This window comes from Diceros bicornis, chromosome 14 (genome assembly GCF_020826845.1).
Source record: "Diceros bicornis minor isolate mBicDic1 chromosome 14, mDicBic1.mat.cur, whole genome shotgun sequence".
NCBI lineage: Eukaryota > Metazoa > Chordata > Mammalia > Perissodactyla > Rhinocerotidae > Diceros > Diceros bicornis.
This window is the reverse complement of record NC_080753.1, coordinates 56,646,896-56,671,360: the sequence shown is the minus strand read 5'-3', so window position 1 is coordinate 56,671,360 and position 24,465 is coordinate 56,646,896. Positions and strand designations below refer to the sequence as shown.

The following is a 24,465-nucleotide window of genomic DNA, read 5'->3' as shown; positions in this document are numbered from 1 at the left end:
ACAAGATAGAGGAGTCACATGCAACTGCCCTGACAGCCCCCCAAAAAATAAATATATGAACAAGACAAAACCTAGTCATTGATATTGATTGAAAAGGAGGATAAGAGCCATATATTATCAAATAAAGGAGTTTACTTTATCTGACAACAGTTGTCTCATCTTATTTATTCTTTTAGTGCCCTTCCCTTGCTACATATCATAGGAGAGATTTTTCACCCTGTAATGTGTAGCTGGGGACTCATTCTTTTCCTCTTTGTCAAGAAAGAATCACTAAGTTTCATTATACCTCTCAGAGGATCCTTTCCACAAACCTGAATATATCCATAGCTATTCGATGATATGACAACTCCATGAGTATTTTTTCAGTAGCTTAGTAATTGAATACTGTATAATAAGGGAAATAAATGTATTAGTCTCCCCCTAACTACCAACTCCATATCTTCATAAGAGTCCTGGTAGCTGGAGGTCACAATGTCCTTGGAGTACCTTTATTTTATGAGTACCGTGAAAAGCATTCTTTTTGAAGGAAGAGATACTACAGAGCTGAATTTTACTGCCTACCATAAGGGTGATGCCTTTGATCTTCCATATCACAGAAGGTGCATGTGAAAGGAGAGTGGAGAACAAATAGAATCCAAGAAGAAAACAAGAAGTTTGAAGGCTGAAGGTTGTGTGGAGGATCAGAAGAGAAAGCAAAATCCTTTCCACTTGGACACCAAATACTTTTAAACTGAAGCAACTCAGAGAGGTTTAGGATAGTCTTACAAAATGACGAAAATGCATATTGACAAAGTATTCTTCAATTTGCTGAACTTTCTGAAATTTTTGAATGATTATTGTTGTTATAATCAGAAAAAATTGATGATGTGATTTCAGAAACAGAAGGACTTCACAGTTCTGCTTCTGGTTATGATGGAGATGGTTATAAATGGCCATAATTCTCACCATAACCAGGGAATAAAATACCAGTCAACTTACAAAATTATGTATATTTTTTAACCCATTGGGGAGCTGAGGATACAAAGAAATTTAGGGGAAACTAAATCTCAGAGAGGGATAAGCCCCTCATATATGAGCTAGAACTAGAGGCAGCTTTAATCTCAGGGAACAGGTAAAGGAGCAGACCTGTCATTGGGTGGGGGACTTTTCAGGCAAAAGAAGAAACTGGCTGAACAATCTTGGACTAATGTGGAATATGGAATACATATGAGCCCCAGACACAGAGCAAATCCTATTTACCAATTCTCAACCTTAAGATTTTTATCCAGTGCCCAGCAGCATCAGGGCAATTGGGTCCAGGCTGAGAGTGAAAGAGAGATCCCCAGTGCCACAAAAGTCTTGAGGCAGATCTGGGAGCAGAGCAAAATCTCAGAGTTATACGGTGCTTGGAGACCAAGCCCAGCTGAAAGGAGGGATCTTCTACACCTCAAAACTTTTGAAACTAGTGGTGAATTGAAACTAACTAAAGCTACAACTTAACCCAAACTTAGCTTAATTCTAATCAGAGAGATCAGTCCCTCACTCTAGCTGCCTGACAGAGACAGTTATTTTCGAGGATAAATATTTTCTACTTCAGTCTTTACAATTAATTTATACACAATGTCTGGTATGCAATACACAACTATGAGACATCCATAGAAGCAGGAAAATGTGATCCTCAGACAAAGGAAAACAGTCAGTGGAAACTGGCCCACAGATGACGCAGATGTTAGAATTAACAGAAAAAGTCTTTAAAGAATCATTCACAATTAGGATAAAGAAATTGAGGGAAAAATGGAAATAACCAGTGAAAGGGAGGAAAATTTCAGGAGTGAACTTAAAAAAAAGTTTTAGAACAGAAAAATAAAATACTTGAAATGAAAAATTCATTGAATGGGCTTAGTAGAAATAGACACAGCAGAAAAAGGATAGATAAATTCTAAGAGAGGTCAATAGGACTATCCCAACTGACGCACGAAGGCAAAAAGAATGAAAAAAGAAAAAAACTCCAACAGATAAGAGCATGTAAGACCTGTGGAACAATAATAAACAGTCTAACACATATGTACTTAGGGTCCTAAAAAGGAAAAGAGAAAGACAATGATGCAAAAAATTTTTGAAGAGACAATGGCCAAGAATTTTCCAAAACTGATGAAAGACATCAACCCACAAAACCAAGAAGCTCAGAAAATCTCAAGAAGAAAAAATAAAAAGAAAACAATACCTAGGTATATCATAGTCAAACCCATAAAAATCAATGACAAAATCTTGAAAATAAAAGGCCATCTATGATAGTTAACAGAAAAGTTCATTATTGGCTGTCAAAAGGTCATACTTAGTCAAATATCGATATTTCCTTATCATGAAATCCTGAATTTAGTATAAAAATGTTATATATCATATGGAAAATTCTACTTTCAATTATTTGTCCAGCTTCTCTGATTTGCCCTCTGGTCATATAAAGTTACTTTTATCTCTGGCGCTGAACAAGAGGTTTTCAGAAACTTTGGTTCAGTATAAGCTCCACTTTTTGCTCCTAGGTAGGCTTTTTCCTGCCAAAGCAACATCATATTATCACCTTATATTTACCATATAACTTGTAATTCCTTAGCATCACATTAAAGACCCTAATGCAGCCTTACCACAATGTAACATTCTAGTGTTATTCCCTATTAAACATACACAAATATATATTAATATATATTAAAACATGTAATACTTACACATACATATTAAATATCATTGTCAAAATTTTCTCAAATGCCTGCCCACCACACACACACAAACACACACACACAGACACATGCACATGCACACAGTCTATTATTTTCTCTTCGCAGCCTCTTCGTCAGGAAAGCCCTCTTCCTCCCCCAAGTTTTGCACATTATAACCAAAGAATCTTGGGGTTTTCAGTTTGGACAATAGCTTTGAAGTGATAATTTCTTATCTACAGGTTCTCAAGTGGAAGTATAGGCAGAGATACTGGTGGGGCCCAGAGCTAGATGAGGGGACTTACAAGTTTTCATAACAATTACTAAGATATTCTAAGAATTTTAAAGTCCTTAAAATTTAAAGGAAACAACACTGATAATAACAGAAGAGTTGAAAATATACAATGAATGCCCTCAGAAAAGGACATGTTAAAAATTTTGTTGAGGAATACAGATTATCTAATAAAAATACTGTTGGTATATACATACAACACAAAACATAAGAAGTAGTGTTATATTCAGTCCTTTGCTCAGTTAGAAATCTTTTCTAGAATATACCAGACAGTTGTTCATTCTCTGCCTGAACCCTACACTGAGGGGAATGTTTGCCAATTCATAAGGTAAATCAATCCATGTCTGAACAGTTCTAATTTTTAGAAAGCTCCACTCCCTTCTGAGCAACCCTGGTGTCATTAATGTTAATCAAATATCTCCAGCTCTTCATCTTCTAAGTATATGGTAGGATTGTTCTTCCAGGCCCTTTGTGGTTGGATGGACCATTTGACTAGTTCTGGGCAATGATCTGTGAGTGGACATAACATGTGTCACTTCTGGGCCAGAGCATTTATTGTTAGGTCTAGACTCTCCAGTGTTCTCTTTTCTTCTCCTTTGCCACAGTGACAAGAAGCACTCCACGTGGTAATTCTTCAACCAGTCTGACTTAGAATGAGAATGGGTAAAACAGAGCCCCTAGCTATCCTGAAGTGGACCTGAAGCTTGAGTGAAAAATAAGCTTCTATTGTATTAAGACTAAGAGGTTGGGTTTTCTTGTTATCATAGAATAACTGAGTTATTATTGACTGATTCACTGGCCCTACTCTGTATTTACTCAAGTCCAGTGTTAACTGTTCTACAAACATAATTATTGTGCCACAATAGCTTCAGAGCCATAGGGCTAAGTCACTGGATATAAAGTCAAGGACCTAGAGGTTCTTTGTCAGAGTCATGATAAAACCAATAGTAGAGGATCATGCAAATACTCATATAATCTGCACTTCAGTAGACAAGCAGAATACGTAATAGTGCTTAAACTGTTCATGGTAAGTGGTGCTGTTTGGACATTTCTTTGGTTGCAATTCTTCTAAATGCATCTTAAATGGTTCTCCTGACTTTATATATAGGTTACTTCAATCCTGATTATTCAATCCTGCCCTGTTCAATTACTTCTCTAATTTAAAAGGGAAGATATATACCTGATGCCATGGGATTTGGCATCAGACAAACATGAGATCAAACCCCAATTTACCACTTAAGTACGTAAGCTACTATCTCTGGATCTTGGTTTCACCATTTATAAAATGCTGGTGGTCGTAGTGAAGGTTGGAGGATGGAGGGAGGACAGTGATGATGGAGGGAAGGTGGTAGGGAAGGAGAACGGGAAATGAACTAAATGGTGTCTTCCAGGTCTAACATTCTATAGGGAATGAAGGTACTCGACGAAGTAAATAAATATACTTAATTTGCATTAGAAATATCAAAATGTTCTTTTCAAGGCAGACAACTCTGGACCAATGAGTGGGAACTGATGCCATAGCACTGGGTGATCTCAGTTATCCAGTGAGAGTTTTATAGTACCACTATTTTTTTTTCCATTCCCTCAGCCAAGATAAATAAATAGGCAAATTAGCTCTAATCCCCAGTCTTTCTGCCGTGGGATAAAAGAAAATAATTATTCTTGGAAACTTATCTTGGCCTAGGGATCAAGGACAGAGGGTGGTAACAGCTATAACTATCATAGCTTCTGAATAGAAGAAGAGAGAAAATCTTCCTACAGCATTGGAAAATGAGTGTTCCCGTGTTCAAATGTAGTAGTTCCAGTTGCCTGTTTTAGCAAATTGATTTTTTTTACTTCCTTAATCCTAAAAGTTAGTGTAATATCAATAGTTAATGCTTATTGAAAGCTTACTAAATGTGAGACTCTTTTTAAATCACTTTATCCTTATCAACTCAATCACCACAATAATCCTATGAAGTAGATTCTATTATTAACTCCATTTTGCAAATGACACAACTGAGACAAAGAGACCGGGCCCAAGGTGACACAGAAAATACATGTAGAGGGTAGAGCTGGGATTTGGTTTTTGGCAATCTGCTCCAGAGCCATTCGTGCTATGCTTCCTGAATGTACGACACACAACACCAGACAGCCTACCTTGGATCCACAGTGAAAACGCTTGAGGTCATTCCTCTCTACCCTCTTTACTGCTCTTCATGATTCCTACAAACTGAGGAGCTAGGGCTCTTCTTCCACATCTTTCTCTGTATTCAGCCAGTTCTTCTCTCTTAAATTGCTCACTTTGAGTTCAGGCATCAAAAGTAGACATAGAGTTTGAGGCCAGCCGGTTGCATAGTGCTTAAAGTTTGGCATTCTTCTTAGGCATCCCAGGGTTCGTGGACTCAGATCCCAGGTGTGGACCTACACCACTCATCAAGCCATGCTGTGGTGGCCTCCCACATACAAAATAGAGGAAGGTTGGCACAGATATTAGCTCAGGGCCACTGTTCCTCAAGCAAAAAGAAACAGATGTTAGCTCAGGGCCAGTCTTCCTCACCAAAAAAAATTTTTAAAAGTAGATATAGAATTTACCAAGAAAAAACAGTTTACCCCAATCAAATCCCATTATCCAGGATCCTTAAAGAATGAGTCTTTCTGAAGGGCTAGATTCACCAGATAGCTTGCAAATTAGTAATTTGGAATAAAAATCTTCTTGAAATAAGGGCACAATTCTATGATCTCTCGAAACTATGGCCGCTGAGTCTAATTTTATGATTTCTTAACAAGTAATTTAATCATTTGAGAAACATCAACAATCATACAATGATGTCCTCAAGGTCCTAGAATAGTGGTCCCCAAAATTTGGTCTATATAAGAATTACCTAAGGGTGCTTATTAAAAATGCAGATTTCCAGGTCTCATTTCATTCTTCAATCAGTTAGTCTGGGGTGATGCTTGGGAATTTGAATTTTAACAAGCATGCCAAGGTAATGGTAATTCAAGTGGTCCTTCAGACCACACTTTGATAATCACTGTCCAGTATGGACACAAAGATAGGATAGGTTTGTGTGTCCTTGATCATATATCTAACTGACTTCCATATCTTAGGGCAAACACATTTTTCTCTAAAATAAAACTGATTCATACCTGAATAATTACTAGCTAAAAAATATGACCTTTCTACCATTTTCCATCAAACATGACTGAAATCAAGAGGAAATATATGGCATGTCATCTCATTATATCCCAGTTCCATTATCTGACCTCAACCTCAATATGTCATAACTCATCTCTTCACATGCTACTCAAATGTTCAACTAAGAATATTTCACTCTAGGGAGATGGCAAAATCTAATTGAATATTTTAATTTAGAAAATTCAGTTCTGGGATTTCTTCCCCCACCACCCTTTTTTTTGACTGTAAAAACAAAAAGTTGAATTTTCTTTTCAGTTTCTCCTTGTTAGGCAAAAGATAGATCTTTCCCTTTTTTGTCCCTGAGAGTTGAACACATTTGGGAAAAATTGGGCACAGCCCATTACTTTTACAAACCCCAGTGGCTGAGCCTCAATGCACAAAAAGATGGCACTTCTGAACATCTGCAGCATGATTAGATCAAAGACCAACAAATTAACCACAAATGGTTTTACAAGGAACAGGCAAATATATCATCTGGAAAGGAGAAAACTTTTGGCAATAATTGTTAATCAACATTTTCCCTTTGGGAAACCCACATTGTACCAAAGATATCTAGCAATCATATTGATACTTGTGATGCATTTTATATTTTACAAAGCTCTTACATGCACATTATCACACTCAACCTGCGTATCGATCCTGTTATGTGGTTGACATTAGCCCATTTTACAGGTGATTGAAGAAAGATTTAGAAAAGTAATGATTTGCTCACATTTTCCCAGCTACTAAATTGTTGATTTGACTATGTGAAAAGCCATATCCAACTTTATTGCTTCCCTTCTTTCACTCATTCAATCATTCATTCACATACATTTATTAAATCTCCATTTTGTACTTATGCATCACTTTTGACACTCAGGATAAAAATAATTGAATAAGACAAGCTTTCTATTCTCATTGAGCTACACTCTGGTGGGGGAGGGGATAAGCAATAAACAAATATGACAATATCAATAGTGATAAATGCTTGAATTTATCACTACTGATATTGAACTAATGAAAATAAAATAGTGATGTCCTAGAAAATGACCAGAGGTGGGGCTATTCTGCTGAGAAAATCTTGTCTAAGGAAGTGACATTTAACCTGGTACCAGCTGTATTAAGGTTTGAGGAGGAACTCTACCAGACGAAAGCCACAACTAATTGAGTGGCCCTGCAGCAAGAACGAGCTTGGTGTGTTCAGAGAAGAGAAAGTGAGGCTGCAATGAAATACACAAGCAGAAAACTGGCATGAAATAAAATTAGAGATGGGGGGTGGCCAGATCACATAAGGTTTGAAGGCCCAGGTAAGAAATATGGATTTTATTCTAAATGCAATGGAGAGCCACTGGGAGATCTTAAGCAGAGACTTGACATGATGTGATTTGCAGTTTACTAGATTGACCTTTATTGGTCCTTGAGTTTAGTGATGGTTTTATTTGAACATAAATCCTTTTCCTACCACCACAAGCTTTGAGCGCCCCATAAGTTCAAAGTCATTGACTACTGCTTGGTATATGTAGGAGGCAGATGGATAGGAAAAGATAGCCAGGCTTATTCTTTGCAATTAACAGGCCATGTGACCTTGGAGAAATTCTTTACCCTACTCAGCCCTTCATGACTTCACTTGGTGTTCATGTGAGAATTAATGCCTTAAAAGTAATTGTAAACCATTTTGTATAGATGTCGAAATATTAAAACATATTCCCTCTGAATGTGAGTGAGCTCAAATATAGAAGCAAGTTCCTCCTCTTTAGAGAATTCAAAATGATTTGATTGTTAAATTGTATGCGAAGTGAATGCTGCTTGGCAGTATGCTGCCAAGAACTACTATGTTGTAACTAGGGCATTCTTAACTCTGAATACATCAAATGCGAACAGATGTAGAGAACAGACACAAAGGACAAAGATGGATTTACGGCATTTTGAAAGCATTTCCGATAAAATAAAGAATGTGAATCTACATAAAATACCCAAAATTTTCAAAAGTTGAAAAAAATTTTCAACTAAAACGCAATCAACAGTTGTCTATTTGAAGACTGCAATGTGACTCTTTGGAATTTTTAGATTTGTTCATTCATTTGAAAAATATTTGCTGAGACACCACATTTTTAGGTGCTAGAGACACAGCAGTAAACAAAATAGACCCAAGTCCCTACTCTCAAGAGGTAAACATTCTAGTGCTGCCAAATATTCTGAAGATTAAGTGACCACCTGCCAATACCATGTAATATAATAGGCTCATTCCCAAATTTAGGATGATACACATACAGATGATACAGATCTTGTCCTTTCATAGGGCAGGAGAGAGAGACTGAAAAGAGAGAGGGATTTGGCTATAGAAATAGAAACAAATCGGGTAAAAATACAAAGAAAAATTGTAGGAATTGAAGAGTAATTTGCAGATACGGAAAACCAATATATCGGTTCTTGCTGCTTCCTTTAGGATGGGCTGTGAACCTTGGCGTTTGGATTGTGGGGTTCACATCTGAGTTTGAATCTCAGCTTTAAACACCTGGGCAAGTCCTCATCTCTAAAACCTCAGTTTCTCTCTTCTGCAAAGTGGGTTTAACAATGGATTGGGTTGTATGAAGTTTGCATTGACAGAGTATGTTGAGTCCATAGCATTGAAATTAGCACACTGCAGGCACTCAATACACATTACTCTTCCTCTCTTCCAGAGAATATGTGACATGGTGATAAAGTGACTTTCTACACTGATGGCCTTGAATCCTTCAAGTCACCCAGTAACCAGGAGTAGAGGCAAAAGAGCATCAAATAAATTTAGTGGAAACTGAGTTTTCTCAAAGGAGAGAATCAAGAATGGATTAACTAATACTTCTTGCAGGGATGTTCTGAAGGGCTGGAGAAACCTAACATAGAGAGGAAAGCAGAGAACATTCTCCAGGAAAGATTATTATTATAATGGTAAAAATAATTACAATTACTAGTTATTTCCTACGTGCAAATACTATGTTAAACTATCTATACATCATATTATTTAATGCTCACGAAGTCCATATGAATTAGGTATTACATTCCCCTATTACAGAAGAGGAACTGAGGCCAGGAGGTTAAATAATTTTCCTAAAGTGTTGAATGGTAGTAGGTGGCAGAACCAGACCACTGCTGAGAGAAGAATGCCCAGTCACTTCCCATGCCATTCAGGAAAAGCCATTTGCAATCAAGGCTTTCACAAGTTTGGGGGACTTCTTGACCAGCAGAAGTGCCCTTTTAAGAACTGACAAAAAGGGCCTGCCACCAACTGACATAATGGAAAACTTTCTCAAGTCGTATGACATAATATACTCCAGGGTTATTCTCTATTAATGGTAATAATCAATAATCAATAAAAGCAACAATGCTCAGATTCTAGCTTTCCCAAGATCACTCCCTCCTACGAATTAGTAAAATCATTTCAATTCTTTGATATTAAATGTCACACAGAAAATAACCTCTTGCAAAATGTTGGGTTCATCATATTTTAAGAATTAATACTTTAGGTCATTTTAATCAGTTTCTGATATATGCAGTTTTCAGAAAGCACTTCAGGGAAGAACACTGTGGCCATGACTAATAATGACAAGAATGTGAACTATATTCTTCATATACATATTGGAATCAGAACATTACTAATGTACTTTACCATCTTAAGTATTTAGGAAGCTTTAAATAAAAAATAAATTTGCCTATTTCACTGAAATTGAGCATCCTTTTTTCAGGCATAAAACTTCAAACTTATTAATTTCATGGCTATATTTTAAAATGAATGCCAGTACCAGTTAGATGACTGCATGATAAGTGTCTTAAAATTTCAAGAAAAGGCACTAAATTTTTCACAGTATTTGTGTTTCATTCTCAGTGTAATAAAAATACCTCATCCTTTTAATAATGAATAATAGATTCTCAGTTTGATTTACATGCATGGATTAAATGTCACGTTTGAAAAGTTGCTATTTTATTCATATTGGATTTCCCTCCAGTAAAACAAAAATGGTGCCCATCTACTACAATAATAATGATACCTTGCCACACTGACGTATAAATATTAACTGGTTGATATACTTCTTAAAATTCTATAGATCCATGAAATAGTCTGATAGCACAGTGAGTATAAGTAAGCTTTTCTCTGGAGCTTCTGAGGTGCCTATGTGCACCCTACGATTAACCAAAACCAGCTACACATAACATGTCTACCCGAAAAGAATAGGGGAGCCAGACCTTATTTCAATGACACCAGATTTACGCATTGAAGTCTAAAAGGTTGAACCTATTGTTGCTTCTTCTTTGCCACTGGAAAAAAACAACAATTCATTATCACTAGTTCTTCATGAGCCCCTGTATTAGTCTACTAGGGCTGCCATAACAATGTACCACAGACTGGGTGGCTTAAACAACAGAAATTTATTTCCTCACAGTTCTGGAGGCTGGAAGTCCAAGATCAAGGCGTCAGCAGGGTTGGTTTCCTCTGAGGCTTCTCTCCTTGGCTGGTCTCCTTGTGTTTTCACATTGTCTTCCCTGTGTGTAGTATCTGTATCTTAATCTCCTCTTCTTATAAGATCACCAGTCATGTTGGATTAGGGCCCACCCTAATAATGTCATTTTAACTTAATTACCTCTTTAAAGACCCCATCTCTAAATATGGTCACATTCTGAGTTAGAACTTCAGCATATGACTTTTGGGGGGACACAATTCAATCCATAAAAGCCCCGTATCTATCTACTTCCATCTCCCACATCTACCCTTTTATGTGTACATAGCATAACTGAAGGACAAGCCACTTCACACAAGACCCAAATGCCTTTTGGGTGATCCAAAGCTAAATTTAGAAATAAACTAATTTTGTTTTTCCTTTAAGCACACAAAGATTAATTTGCAGAAGCTACTCAAGCAACTTAAGGAGAGGACCATGACTTCATTTATCTAGCCCTCAATGTAGAACTTGGTCATAGAAGGGACTATATAAGTTCTTCAGTTGTCTATTGCTGCATAACAAACTACTCCAAAACTTAGTGGCTTGCAACATTTTACTATATCTCCCACTTACGTGAATAAGAAAATCCAGAGTGACTCATCTACTCCACATGGCATCAGCTGGGGCTACTTGGTGCTATTAGGCTGGTGGCTAGGCTGAACTGGAGGGTCCAAGAAGGCTTCACTCACATGCTCTGCACCTTGGCAAAGACAAATTGGAAGGCTAGGCTCAGCTCAGATTCTCCTCTCTCCTGCAGTCACAGAGCCTCACCTTCTGGTCTCTTCAGCAGAGTAGCTGAAATTTTTCCATGTCAACTCAGGACTCTAACAGCAAGGTTTCCAATGAGACAGGAAATAGAATCTGCCAGTCTTTTGAAGTTAAACTTAAACCCAGAAACTGGCGCAGCAACACTTCCATCCTATGCTATTGGTCAAGTAGTCACAGACTCTTCCTCCCTCGGATTCAAGGAGAGGAAACAGACCTCACTCTTCAGTGAGAGAAGTAGCAAAGAATTAGTGGCCATCTTTATTCCACCACAATAGGTTATTGGTAACTGAATGAATGAACAAAAATATGCAAAATATATCATGTAATACAAATAAAATTATTCAGCCATGTACATTGCAGTGGCCTTTGACTAATCCAGCAACTTCCATCTGAATAAACACCAAACACGAAAGATTTCCAAAAATTCAAGCAAGCTAATATGAATTCAAGAATACTACTTGCCAAGTTTTCATATTTTTTGACTCTTCTATTACATGTATTTTTCCCTAAGTTTGAAGTGCTCACTTATTTATTTATTAAACTTACTTCTCATTTGCACAGTGAATGAATAATTTAACTAAGCTAGGTTAGACGGCAATGACCACCAAAAAGGTCAGTGTTTATGCAGTTAATGTGCTTCCAGAACAGGAATACATGCTTGTTGAGAATTAGACCTTTTATATATATTTTTTAATTCTCTGATTTTCTTAGTAAACAGCTTATTGTTGTCTACTATAATCAGAAAGGCCAGTACAGCTATTTTCACGTGGAAATATCAAAAATCATCTGGAGAGATTTTTCTTGGTCTTTAAAATAATCAAGGTCTCAGTTAACACGGAACAGGTGTATTGGAGGAGGTCCCAGGCATGTCTTAGCACTCTGGAAATCCCCAGAGGGGACACCAGAGAGCTTTCACCCACTTTCCCACTTGAATGAGTTTTGTTGAGTTTGCTCATGCCCCAAGGAAATGAGTTTATGTGCTTACTTTTCTCTTTAGAAAATGTTTACCTAAAACATTGTTTTTGTAGATTCAAAGAGGGGAGAGGAGACTAAATAAACATGAAGTTGTAAAACCATAAAATACTGATATTTATTTTCTTATTCATTACCAGTCATGGGCTCCACATTTATAAGTAATGTTAAAATAATACTTCTTTCTCTGAACTGATTTGTTTCTTTTCAATCAGATCTATTTCTATTTTAGAGACTATGGATGCCAAGATTTGGCTCTTAAGATTATCTGAACATTTTCTTGTACTCATTTTTGGTAAACTGAATTTACATTAAATGTGTTACACACCTATAACTAGAGTTTTATTTTTTCTATTCTTTTTTATTTTAGAAGCAGCTATTGAATATCTACTATATACAAGTACTGTATGCTCCAAAAGACACACTGATAAATATGCTATGGCCTCTACCCTCAAACACCTGACATCTTGATGGAGCTAATTAATGAGTATAAACAATAGCAAAGTGGCTGAGTTTGGAATTTGAAGGAGAAGTAGGAGCTAATATTGGGGAGAAATGCCTGGTGGCACACCAGAACTTGGAGGATATATGAAACTTGGTTATAGTTCAAGCTGAAATTGTGGTTGGATATGTAGTGGGAGGTTGGCTCTGTTTGATGAGGGTCAAGACGGTGGAATGAGGCCAAGGCCATATTACCTTTGTCTTTGAATCCATGACAAGCAATATGATTTATCCTAAGAGCAATGAGGAGTCACCAAATGGTTGTAAACGGGAAGTGATGAAGGGATACAATGGAATGATCATTTTAGTTAATGATGACCCTGGGGACATTGGTGATGCCCCTGGGGTTAGTGGAAAGCCTTTTCTGGAGTTAGCAAGCGAAGGTTGAGTATCCAAAGTTATAGGGCAAGAATTTCATTCCCAAAATTGCCCTAATAAGCAATACATTCTTGGATAATTTGCATTATTTCTCCAAAATTCAGTTTCTCATCTGTGAAACAGAAATATTAATGTCTACCTCACTTATTTCTTTTGAGGTTAAATGTCATAATATTGGTGAAAGCAGCAAACTCTACCTTGGTCTAAAAACACTTCACTGGTTTTAGAAAGGAAGGACTTAAGATATAAAAATATAAATATTGTTCACAACTGCCCATTTTTCCTTTCAAATAATATAATCATGAACATGCTACAAGAGAAATGTAACAATATACTTTAGTTAACCAAAACTTCACTTAAGGTATATATTTAGGTTTTATTTATTTTTTACTTTTTAAAACTGGTTTGTTCTTAGCTAAAAAATATTTTAGTCTTTGCAACATGTAGAACACTGAGCTGAACTGTAACATTTACTCTGGACCACTGCCCTATTGGTGGGAGCATAATAAGATCAATGAGATAGAACCCCTTGTGATGACTATTTTATGGTTGAGACAAAGGAGGCACAGGGAGACTGGATACCTGCTCTAAGTCACTTTGCCAAGTAGGTTTTGGAACAAGAACTCAAATCAAGGTGAAGAGCACACACTTAACCACCATCCTACCATGTCTTGGCCTCCAGTATTTATTCTTTATATTTAAGTATACGAGAAGAAACTTTCTATAATAGCATTTCTAAAGGATTTTATTGGTAATTAAAATATATTTTATTTTCCTATCCAAAGAAAAAGGCTTATCCAGTCACAAATTAGTGAAGAGCAGTATGAGACCAATAAATGCCTGCTCACTGTGATTCTGTCATCTGGAAGCCTGTGTCGTCACATTTTGTTACCTGACATCCCTTTTCCTATAGATTCTTTGCTATAAAGTGTTCTTTTAAATACCTTCCAATGAAATGATGGCAAACGTTTGACCTCTTCCTTAAAGAATCCTCAAAATTACCACAAATTAGTGTAAGGCAAATCATTTTTTGCCTTTAAACTAGGATTTACAAAATTTCATCATTCACACACTGACACATGATCCAAAAAACAGATGTACTTATCAAATAAAATGGGGTTAAGTACCATCAAAATCAAGAGATTTTTATGTTCTTTGGTGACACAAAACCTCAATCCAAGATGTGGTTTTATTTTCTTTGTGATTTAGGGTGACGGGAAAAATGAAATATGTAAGCTTAAATTGAAGGAAACCATGGTCTTAATGGAATCATTAGAGAAATTGTTCCAGAATGCTACATCCTTACAGAAATAATAACCCTGTAATGTCAGCAAATTCAGAGTCAACATGGGTTACCTGCTCCACACAGAGGGCCTGGTCATGTTTGTTAGATGTGCCTGAGGCTTGGCCCAACTTGAGCACATGACCTTTCAGAATTTTTTTAAAATTCATTAATCAATGTTCTTTGCCTGAATTTGGCTAGTTTTGCTTCTTTAACCTATTATTTGCGTTCTTTTTTAAAGTTTACCAATTCCTGTACCCAACGAAAATGAGAATTGTAAGCATAGCAGTTCTAATAGTTAACAGAAGTTTCTTTCACCTCAAATACCATTGCCAAAGTTCAATGATATTTTAAAATGTCACGCCAAAAGGATGATCATGCAAGACAGTTATAAGATGATAATCATCATAATTATTAATTTGTGACTTTATATTTTTAAAAAGTACTTTAATACATTTTTTCTTTCAACCTTCTACACAGCTCTAAAAATTCCATCTTTATTTATCCACGTGAATGTGTTAGAAACGAAGCACAACTGAAGAAAGAGTAAAATCTTTCACCAAACATCCAAAGGATGTCTCCAATTTTCTTATAATAACATTTTTCTAATTTAATGTTTTCCTATAGTAATGTCTTCTATAACTTTTCATCTTTCTAATTGTAAACAAGATGCATTCCCACACATATACCAATGGTTTGAGTCAGTGGTTTCCACACTGTAGTGAACATGTCTTGTGAAAATAAAGATGCTCCAGCCCCAACTCTTGATTTAATTTGAATTTTTATTAATTATTTGGAGGAATAATCATTTAATTATACAAATTATATGATCATTTATTCTTTCTTTTACTATTCAAATGGTCTTAATTGCCCAATATTTTATTAAAATTGAATAGAAAAGGCATACTATTTAATATTTTATTATTAAAAACTCATAAAACATTTCAAATATATAAGTTTCAAAAGAATAATACAAGATGTCATTAGTTCTTGCATTTCTCCTTGTTCTTAGAAGATATCTTTTGTTAGTCTTTTGAGCAAGGTTCTGTGAAGGGTTTATTTATTATGGGTTGAATTGTGTTCCCCAAAAGAAGATACATTGAAATCCTAATGCTCAGTACCTCAGAATGTGATCTGATTTGGAATAGGATCTTTGTAGATTTAACTAAGTTAAGGATGAGGTTATCAGGATGGACTCTAATCCAATGTGACTGGTGTCCTTATGAAAAGGGGAAATTTGGATATGGAGACAAACACACACAGAGGGAAGAAAGACAATGTGAAGACAAACAGAGAGAATGCCATGAGAAGACAGAAACTAGGAGAGAGGCACAGAACAGTTCTTTTCTAGCATCTTCAGAGAGAGCATGGCCCTGCCAACACATTGATTTCAGACTTCCAGCCTCCAGAACTATGAGACAATAAATTTCTTTGTTTTAAACCACTAAGTTTGTGGTACTTTATTATGACAGCTTCAGGAAACTAATACAATGTTCTTAACCAAAAGTGTTTCTATCCATTTGAAACACCCGTGTCCTACCTCTTGAATGACAAGTTAGGTGAACATCTTTTTAAATTACCTTTTTCCCAGAATTTTGAATATGTTGTTCAGCTGTCTTCAGTCCTCTACTGTTGCTGTTTGCAGTTTCACTACGATGTGCCCAGATGTAGATTGGTCTTACTTTGTCCTGCTCAGAACTTCTGCTCCCTTAATCTGAGATCTTGTCTTCTAGCAAGTCTGGGAAATTAATCACTGTTGTCTCTTCATGTAATGTTTGTTCCCTCTTTTCCTCTATTCTCTGCTTCTGGAAATTTTATAAGATGTATGTTAGACCTTCTCTTCTACATCTTTTCAAGTTACTTCACTTTGCCCACCTCTTTATCTCTTAGTGCTGCAGTCTAGGGCATGTCCTCAAGATCTGGCTTTCAGATCGCTAGTTTTCTGTTCAGTGAGTCTAATCTGTATAAAATATCTTTTGAATTTTTAATTTCAAGTACTATATTTCTTCCATTACAAGAATTTTATTGCTAGATTATCAAGAGAAATAAAATTTTAAGCACGGTTTAGATAGAAAAGAGAATATCTTGTTATTTCCCTCTACTGGTGGGCAGATTTTTGTCTAGTCTATCCGTTTTACACTAGTCTTGAATATCCTAGATTTATGCAGGAGACTTTCTTTCAACACTCAGTACACCTAGGGGCCCAAGGCCTCATGTCCTGAATGCTCATTGAAACCCAGAACTTTAGATCAACAGGATTGATAATCTCTTCTCCCGTCTCCCAGGCAGCCACAGCCCAAGTTTACCCACTTCCCTGTGTGATTTTGATTTTCCTCTTCATTTCTGGCACCCAAGGAGATCTCTTTCTTTCTTGACTGTTTATCAATGCACCTAAAAGCCTTTTGCTCATTTCTCATCTAGAATTTCCAGGTGTTTATGGAACATAATATGAAAACAAAATATGCCTTTGACTCATAATTCTGGCAGGATAGTAGACTAAGATATAGTCCAAACATTTAACTTAGTCTAACATCTTGTCAAAAGCGAAAGTCAAAAGGCATATTTGGGGGTATACTTCTTCCCAAAGGTCCCAGCCTATTTGCTGTTAATGAATATGATCAGTAAAGAAGGCAATGTTTTCTATTTGAAATATCTCCGGGATAAATGTCAAAAGAGATGTAGATCGCAAATGTCTCTACCAAGGAATTATCCAAAATCTTCAAGCAGGATACTCAAAATTAATAAGCCTCAGCCATAATTTAGTTTAATTTAATATGATTTTTATAGACACCCAAATACAGAAGTTGTTATTACCTGATTTTACATGAGGGGACAAAAGCTCATACTCGTCGGTTAACTCATCTTATCTGACACCTCCTCCTTACAATATAAGAAAACCAGTTAAGATGTGGAATTATTTGGGACAAAATCCAAGTGGTAGGATCCGGAAGTGGTACTGTGGATACACCTTTAGGCTTACCCATATACCTGCTGCCTCCCTCAGGAGTCTTCTCAAACACCTATAAGCAACCTTTTCACCTTAACCTTCAAGTGTTTGCCTCCTGGTCCAGCCTGATGCCAAAGATAAACCACCCTTGATGCTATAGTATTGTACCTTCATTCCAAGATCCATTAGCAATGTCACCTTACAGGCGTATAATGCAGACATTTCCTCAGCAGATTGGGCGCTTCTCCTGTTATTAGGACTTGCCTTTTCATTCGGGCAATGCCTTCCCAGTCCTTCTCTGCATAGGAATAGATGCCAATCTCTTCCCAGTTAGCATTTGTAAGATGCCCTGCACTCTCCAACGACCAACCATATTAAGCCAATTTCTCCTATTCATCGAGTAAGAATACAGATGAACCTATCTTAGACTTGTACTTAAAAAGTAATAAAGCAAATATCTTAAATATTTCTATATCAGTTACATATACAATGCACATTTATGTGTGTATTCCTATTACTAAAAAATTGCATTTCTTGAAAACTTGCTGTTTGACTGTCATTCTCCCACAAACTGCTAGCAGAGTGACTGGCAGGCAGAATTGTGTGGTTAGTGAAAAATCTTGATGTTATTGGGTAGAGCCCAATGGAATGAACAGGACTTTGAGCAACAGCATTTTTATTCTGAAATCAAACAGCCTCAGATGACTTCTCTTTCCTGTCAAGTTCTGGAGGGTTTGGTGCTTTTCTTGTTTTTGTTTTTGTCCTGAATTTTGTACTTTTCTTATATACACTGAATGTGAAATAGCCTAGTGTATTTCTTTGGGGATCCAGGATTTTGCTAGGTGATACCAAGGGATGGATGTAATTCAGTGACATTTTGTCAGGCTGTTAAAGAGTAAATTTTCCTTGATTTTGGCAGGAGGTAATTATTTTTTGTTTGTTTGCCTCTGACACAGGGGAAGAAAATTTGGGGTTGTTATTTCAAGAAACTTTTTGCTCTATTTGGCAGGAAGGGGGAAATGCATTTTCCTGTTGGAGGAACAGCCAGCCTCTGCTTTCCCTACAGACCTGATGTACTTCTTAACACAGTGAACATTTTTGCAGCCTCAGTTTCTTGGTGGTTTTGCCCCCTCTCCCTGAAGACATCCTTGATGCACCTCTTCATTCTCTGATCCCTCCTGGCATTTGATCTATAGTACAGTCTGTTCTAGGATCATTCAACAGCATGCACGGAATATGCCCAAAGCAAACGTAGCAATAGATGTGGTTTCTGCGCTCAGAGTTCACACTCCCATGGGGGAACCCAGGATGGCATCTAAATCAAGAACAACAATAATAAAAATACTTTATATCACCTTTCGATGTAATACAGTTACAGTAACGTGTGGCTTAACAACTGAGACATGTTCTGAGAAATGTGTCATTAGGCAGTTTCGTCGTTGTGCGAACAACATAGAGTGTACATACACAAACCTAGATAGTATAGCCTACTGTACACCTAGGCTTATGGGGCCACCACCGTATATGGGATCACCGTTGTATATGGGGTCCCATATTTCAGTCACTGACTGAAATATCGTTAAGCAATGCATAACTGTATTTATGCAGCTGGTTCTAAAAGGCAAGCTCTTTGAATATTTTTTGGAGCCTAGCTCCATGCTGTAAGTTTTAGGTACTTAATTAAAATGTCCAAAAGAATACAATGTTTATTAGGTACTGATTGGACCCATTTTTAAATTATTAACTGAAATCTTAGCTAGCACCACATTGCTGCAATTTCTCTGAGGTAAATGGTGAGAACCAAGACCTCAGCTCAGGGGCTGAACCAGGCCTGCTGCCTCCTTAGTACCTGTCCTCAAAGTCTGGTTCTGTAGAGGAGTGGGATCCCCCAGGAGAAAAAAGTCCTTTCTGTAGCCACCCTAGACTAACATCTCACATGCAACCCACGCTTCTTCACAAGGCCTTTGAGATCACTCATTAGAGAAAAAAATTGTTAACCTACATTGGTCTCAAGCAAAGGTTAATTCAGAAGTTATCTGAAATATGAGCATCTGTCATATTCATTAAAATGAAAGTCCACTGGGTAAGAATTTATGTGCTTCACTATCAAAGAGACAGAATAATTATAACACTAATAACAGAAGCAGCTTCTGAATTCTTACTATGTATTGGCACTGTGTATTTCTACAAGTTACCTCAGTCATTTCCCACAATGCCTTTGGTGGGCAGGTATTATCATCCCCATTTCACAGACAAGCCAACTGAGGCTTGGTTCCTCAGTGAATCTTGTCAGCTCAGGACCACTTAGGAAGAATTCTTTTCTGGAAAGAGTTAAGTCTCTGCTTCAAAGAGACTTCTGGTGTCACCACCGCCACCATCACTACCAGTTCTCCAAATCGTGTCTGCAGCTGGCAGCAAATATGGCTAGCGTTAAGCTGTGACCTTCACTAACTGTCTATTTAGTACATGGCTCCCAACAATAGGCTGTTTTTCACTTTTGTTTTGAGCCCCTATCAACTTTCAAACAATGAAGAGGTCATCTGGAACTTTATACTTACTATTCAATCATGTGGCTTTAACGAACACTGTATTTCTTCCGTTTCTTAAAACTCACTATGGAATTGTTGCTCAGTTAATAAAAAAATAACAACCAGCCACTATCCTCAAAAGGCCTTAGATATCTAAAAGCAAAGGTGCCAAAAATGGAGGTTGAAAATCTATTTTCTTCTCGCTTACTGGACGTAAATAATGGCATCCTAGGTTTGTAGTTTATGGATCTACTTTACAAAATTACTCATTTTTATAGCTACACTTTCCATTTTAACTTTTTCAGTTGGTCATTCGGTGGCCAGAATAAATGCAATACATTATCTGAAGAATATATTCATGTGAATAATATATTACTACACATTACTATGCATACCTTAATGAAATATCACACACTAAAATTAATTAAAAGGATAGCTTTTAACACAAGACCTAAGGGGAAATGGGGAAAGAAAGCATACTCCTATTTTAGAAAGAAATCATTTTTTTCTTAAATATCACTCTGTGATACCTATATTGGCTCTTACAATGTTTGTTTTGCTCATTCACATTAATAGCATAAAAGGCAATTCTATATGTGTGAACAGTCTGTGCTTATGCCCGGCACCCAAAGCACCAGCGTGCGATAAACGTTCTGGGACTAATCTAGCCCCTTCCTCTCCTCTTTGGGCTGGAGTTCCCTGGAGACACAATCTGTCCAGTGCTGATGCCCCAGAGAAAGCTGAGCGTTCCCTCTCTGCTTCCACAGGTAACTCGATCTCTGACCCCTGCTTCTCATGCCTGCGTCCAGGATCACTCTCTAATCCTACCCACTGCTTCCTCCCTCCCCCAGCACTGTCTCCCCTAGAATCTTTTTGCATAGTAAACACATTCCCCTATATCCATAATATATTTTTTGAACAGTCCTTCCAACTTTTCTTCTTACCTAAAGCTTGGTTCTCACTTAAGATCAGTGTTCCTGGCTGCCTACACACATACACGTGTTACATGCAAAATACACGTCAATGATCTCTCGGCATGTAAATCTTGAAAAGGTAAAAAGCTATACCAAGAATTCATTATACATGTTCTTGATAAACAGGGATGGCGTTTCCATTTTACACAGGACTTAGGGCGTCCATGTGTGGTCCACAACACAGTGCTTGGTGCATAGTGGGTGCTCATTGTGTATTTGCTGAATGAATGAATATATGAATGAATGAAATCCCTTATGTTTATTACTCAAAGTTTATTATATGAAACTATATGAATAGAGACAAAAAGGTGGATGGATAAGGAAAGTGGAAAAGCTAATTAAAAGGTGATATGTGTGCAAAAAGGAGAGCTTACCACGTAAAGGCTTTCGTGGAAATACAGCCCCACATCATAAAAGTTTCCATCATGCCTCACCGGGTATGTTCTGGTCTTCAGCTGTTCCGTTTGCCACCACTGCAAGACGGAGCGTCCTGGTCGACTAAGCAGGGACACTTGGAGGAGGTAGGAGCCTTGGGGAGCCTTGTTCTTGAGGCCCCTTATGCATTTCATCTGTATCTGCAGAAGCTGAGGAGACTGAGCCTGCTCAACCTAAAGAAAAGACGGGGTTCTTGAATTACGCAGGAACTTGGTAAAACCACATAATTAGCCACAATGGGCTTCTGGGGGGGGATGTAGACAATTATTTTTACTCAACCTGTAATTGTCAGGTATTAGCAATGATAACAGAGGAGGACACATGATATATAATTAGGGGGTCAAAAGGCAAATCTGTCGATTATGCGGGGGCAAGTTGAGCCAATTCTTAAGCATGGTATGTTAATGATCTGTGACATCAGAAACCATTCATCTATTATAATAAGATAGAATTAACAGGAAACCAACACTTCTAAAAACCACGCAGCATGTCTCTTAAGATATCTAGGATGGGTGAACATGGGCAGTAAGCTTCAAACTCAGAGTTTGCAAGGTGACAGCCCTTACCTTTAACTGTAATCACAGAACTTATGCCACACAGATGAATGCAGAACAGCTCAGACCGACACCTCATCTGATGGAATACGTTTATTTGATTTAAACATGAGGTCATCTTGCCTCTAGGTTTCAAATGAGAGTCAAGAAATAAAGGGGGAGGGCCAGTCTGGTGGCGTAGTGGTTAAGTTCATGTGCTCCACTTCGGCGGCACAGGGTTCGAAGGTTGGGATCCCAGGAGCAGACCCACACACCACTCATCAAGCCATGCTATGGTGGCATCGCATATACAAAGTAGAGGAAGACTGGCACAGATGCTAGCTCAGGGACCATCTTCCTCAAAAATAAAAAAGAGAGAAAAGAAAAGAAGTAAAGGGGGAATAGCATGTGTATGTGCTTGAACCTAAAACTTAGCATAATTTCCATGTAACTGAAAACCATGACTCAAGAATATTTTACAGGATATTTGAATTTGCTTACCTATAGCTCAGAGAAATAGGCCATTTTCATTTTTAATAAGTACTAAAAAGTTTATACAAATTGATAAGATTTTTAATGGACTATTGTTTCTGATTAAACAAAAATTAAACTGGGATTATTAATAACTTCAATGTCATTAAGTCATGTTTTTTATACTCACAAGTCCCTAACAGTCTTTGGAATAATTTGACCTCGAAGAATTCTCTATTACATTGTACTTTAAGCAAAAATAATGTCATTTTGGAAGGAGGTTACTCTCTTAGCTACCCGAGTTAATAGCACCACCCGTTAATCTGCAGCCAACAGTAAGCACTGTTTAATCCTGCCTAGGCCTTTTTTGGTGAGAGATAATATATATTTCCATATAGATAGCTTGCTTCTGGAAATTATGGTTAAATAAACAGTGAGAGTTGCTAACCTTCTTTTGTTTTTTCATACAAGTCACACTTAAAAACTAATCAGAATAATAATTATTTTTGGTTTAATTAGAAAATCTTAATTAACAATAAAGACTTAACCTTAATATTTTGGTTTCCAAAAATATTTTAAAAATTAACGCCATGTGAACAAATAAGACAATCTCTTTAAACCTCAAGGCAGGATTACTGGTGCAGGCAGACTGAGTTATTAAACACACTCTAAATTAAACGCCTCTATGAATTTTATACAGAAATATATTGTGATAGTTTTGCATGCCAAATGTGACATTTTGTATTTTAGATTCATCTTCTGTAGTAATTTTGGAAATGTCATACAAACAAAGATTTTGTCATTTACCAATGGAATTACTACGCATGGCCGCTTAGCCAGCTCTTTGCTGGCTCTTGTGGTTGTTTCAAGTCAGCAAAGCCATAAAAAATCTTTATCTCTCTGAAACACAGCAATTTGGAAGATAATCGAATGGTGACTAGGGGGCAGAAATGCCAGTCTGAGGAATTATACCACAATCTCTCTTGCATTTACAACCTTCCTCAAAGCGAGTGTCAGATGAGTAAGAAAAGCAGATAGAAGATTCATCAAATCTCAAGCCTTGCCTCATTTGCATGGTGCCAGCGCTGCCGCATTGTCTAGGGAGAACTCAGCCTGGTACCACGACACGGTTTTGAGGAATTCCAATGGCTTCACAATTGAGAGTTTTAGCCATTCTATTTTAGGATAGAAGTCTCCTCAAAAATATTTATTAAGACCTGCTAAAAATCTGTTTCTCTAAAGGGTCCTACAGGAGGAAAGCACAACAGGAAAGTGAGTCGATACAATTGATCTCACCATTTAAAATTTTGAATCAGAGAAAAAAAGAGTCGTGAGAGCCTCACCTTCCAGCAAGGTCCTGCTGCTTCCATTGATTCATGAGTTACTTCTGTGAGTGTACAGAGCTTGGCTACGCTGTCTCCTTTACAAACATTTAGGTCTGCAATTAATGGTTGACTTGGAACTCTATAGCAGTTATAAGAAGAGGAGAAACAAAAGAAAAAGAAATTGACAATGGGGTATAATGAAAAGATTTTCCTTTGGAACCAGAACACAATTTGATGTTCTCCTTAAACATTTTGTCAGATTAACTGGGAATTAGATAAATACCACATACAGATGCTGCCATTGATTAAAGTTGGGAGGTAAGTAGCTTTTGGACTCTGACCCTATAAAATATGACTCATATTTGCTACTGATCTCCCAACAATTACAATATGGCTTGCTTCAGAAACTACCAAAAGATCAAACATTTGATCAGACTTGTTGCCACTTCATTTTCTACCCCACCCTTTCAATCTTATAAATTGTTAGAGAAACTTTGGGGAAAAATTATTTAAATAGATGACTAGCTGAGATGACATAAACTTTTTCTTTTTTAATGCAATGGCCAGAGATCAAGATCTATTTCTACCCTCAAAATATTCCCCAGGCTTTTTTCCTCCTGCTAACATTAACTTACTTTATTTGAGGTTCTTCTTTAATGATTCCTTTTTTTTTTCTTTTTTTTTTTTTTAGCTTTTTAGCAGTGTTTCCCAAATTCCTTTGTATTAAGAAGGATCTT

General features: G+C 37.0%; 1 protein-coding gene across 1 annotated transcript in view; it reads right to left on the bottom strand.

Moving 5' to 3' along the window:
- Nucleotides 1-24,465, bottom strand: part of LOC131413386 (uncharacterized) — a 241,448-nt gene that overhangs the window by 147,196 nt on the left and 69,787 nt on the right. Inside the window, 2 exon segments of the mRNA XM_058553914.1 lie at nucleotides 21,339-21,572; nucleotides 23,747-23,867. Coding sequence (XP_058409897.1) covers nucleotides 21,339-21,572; nucleotides 23,747-23,867 — 355 coding nt within the window.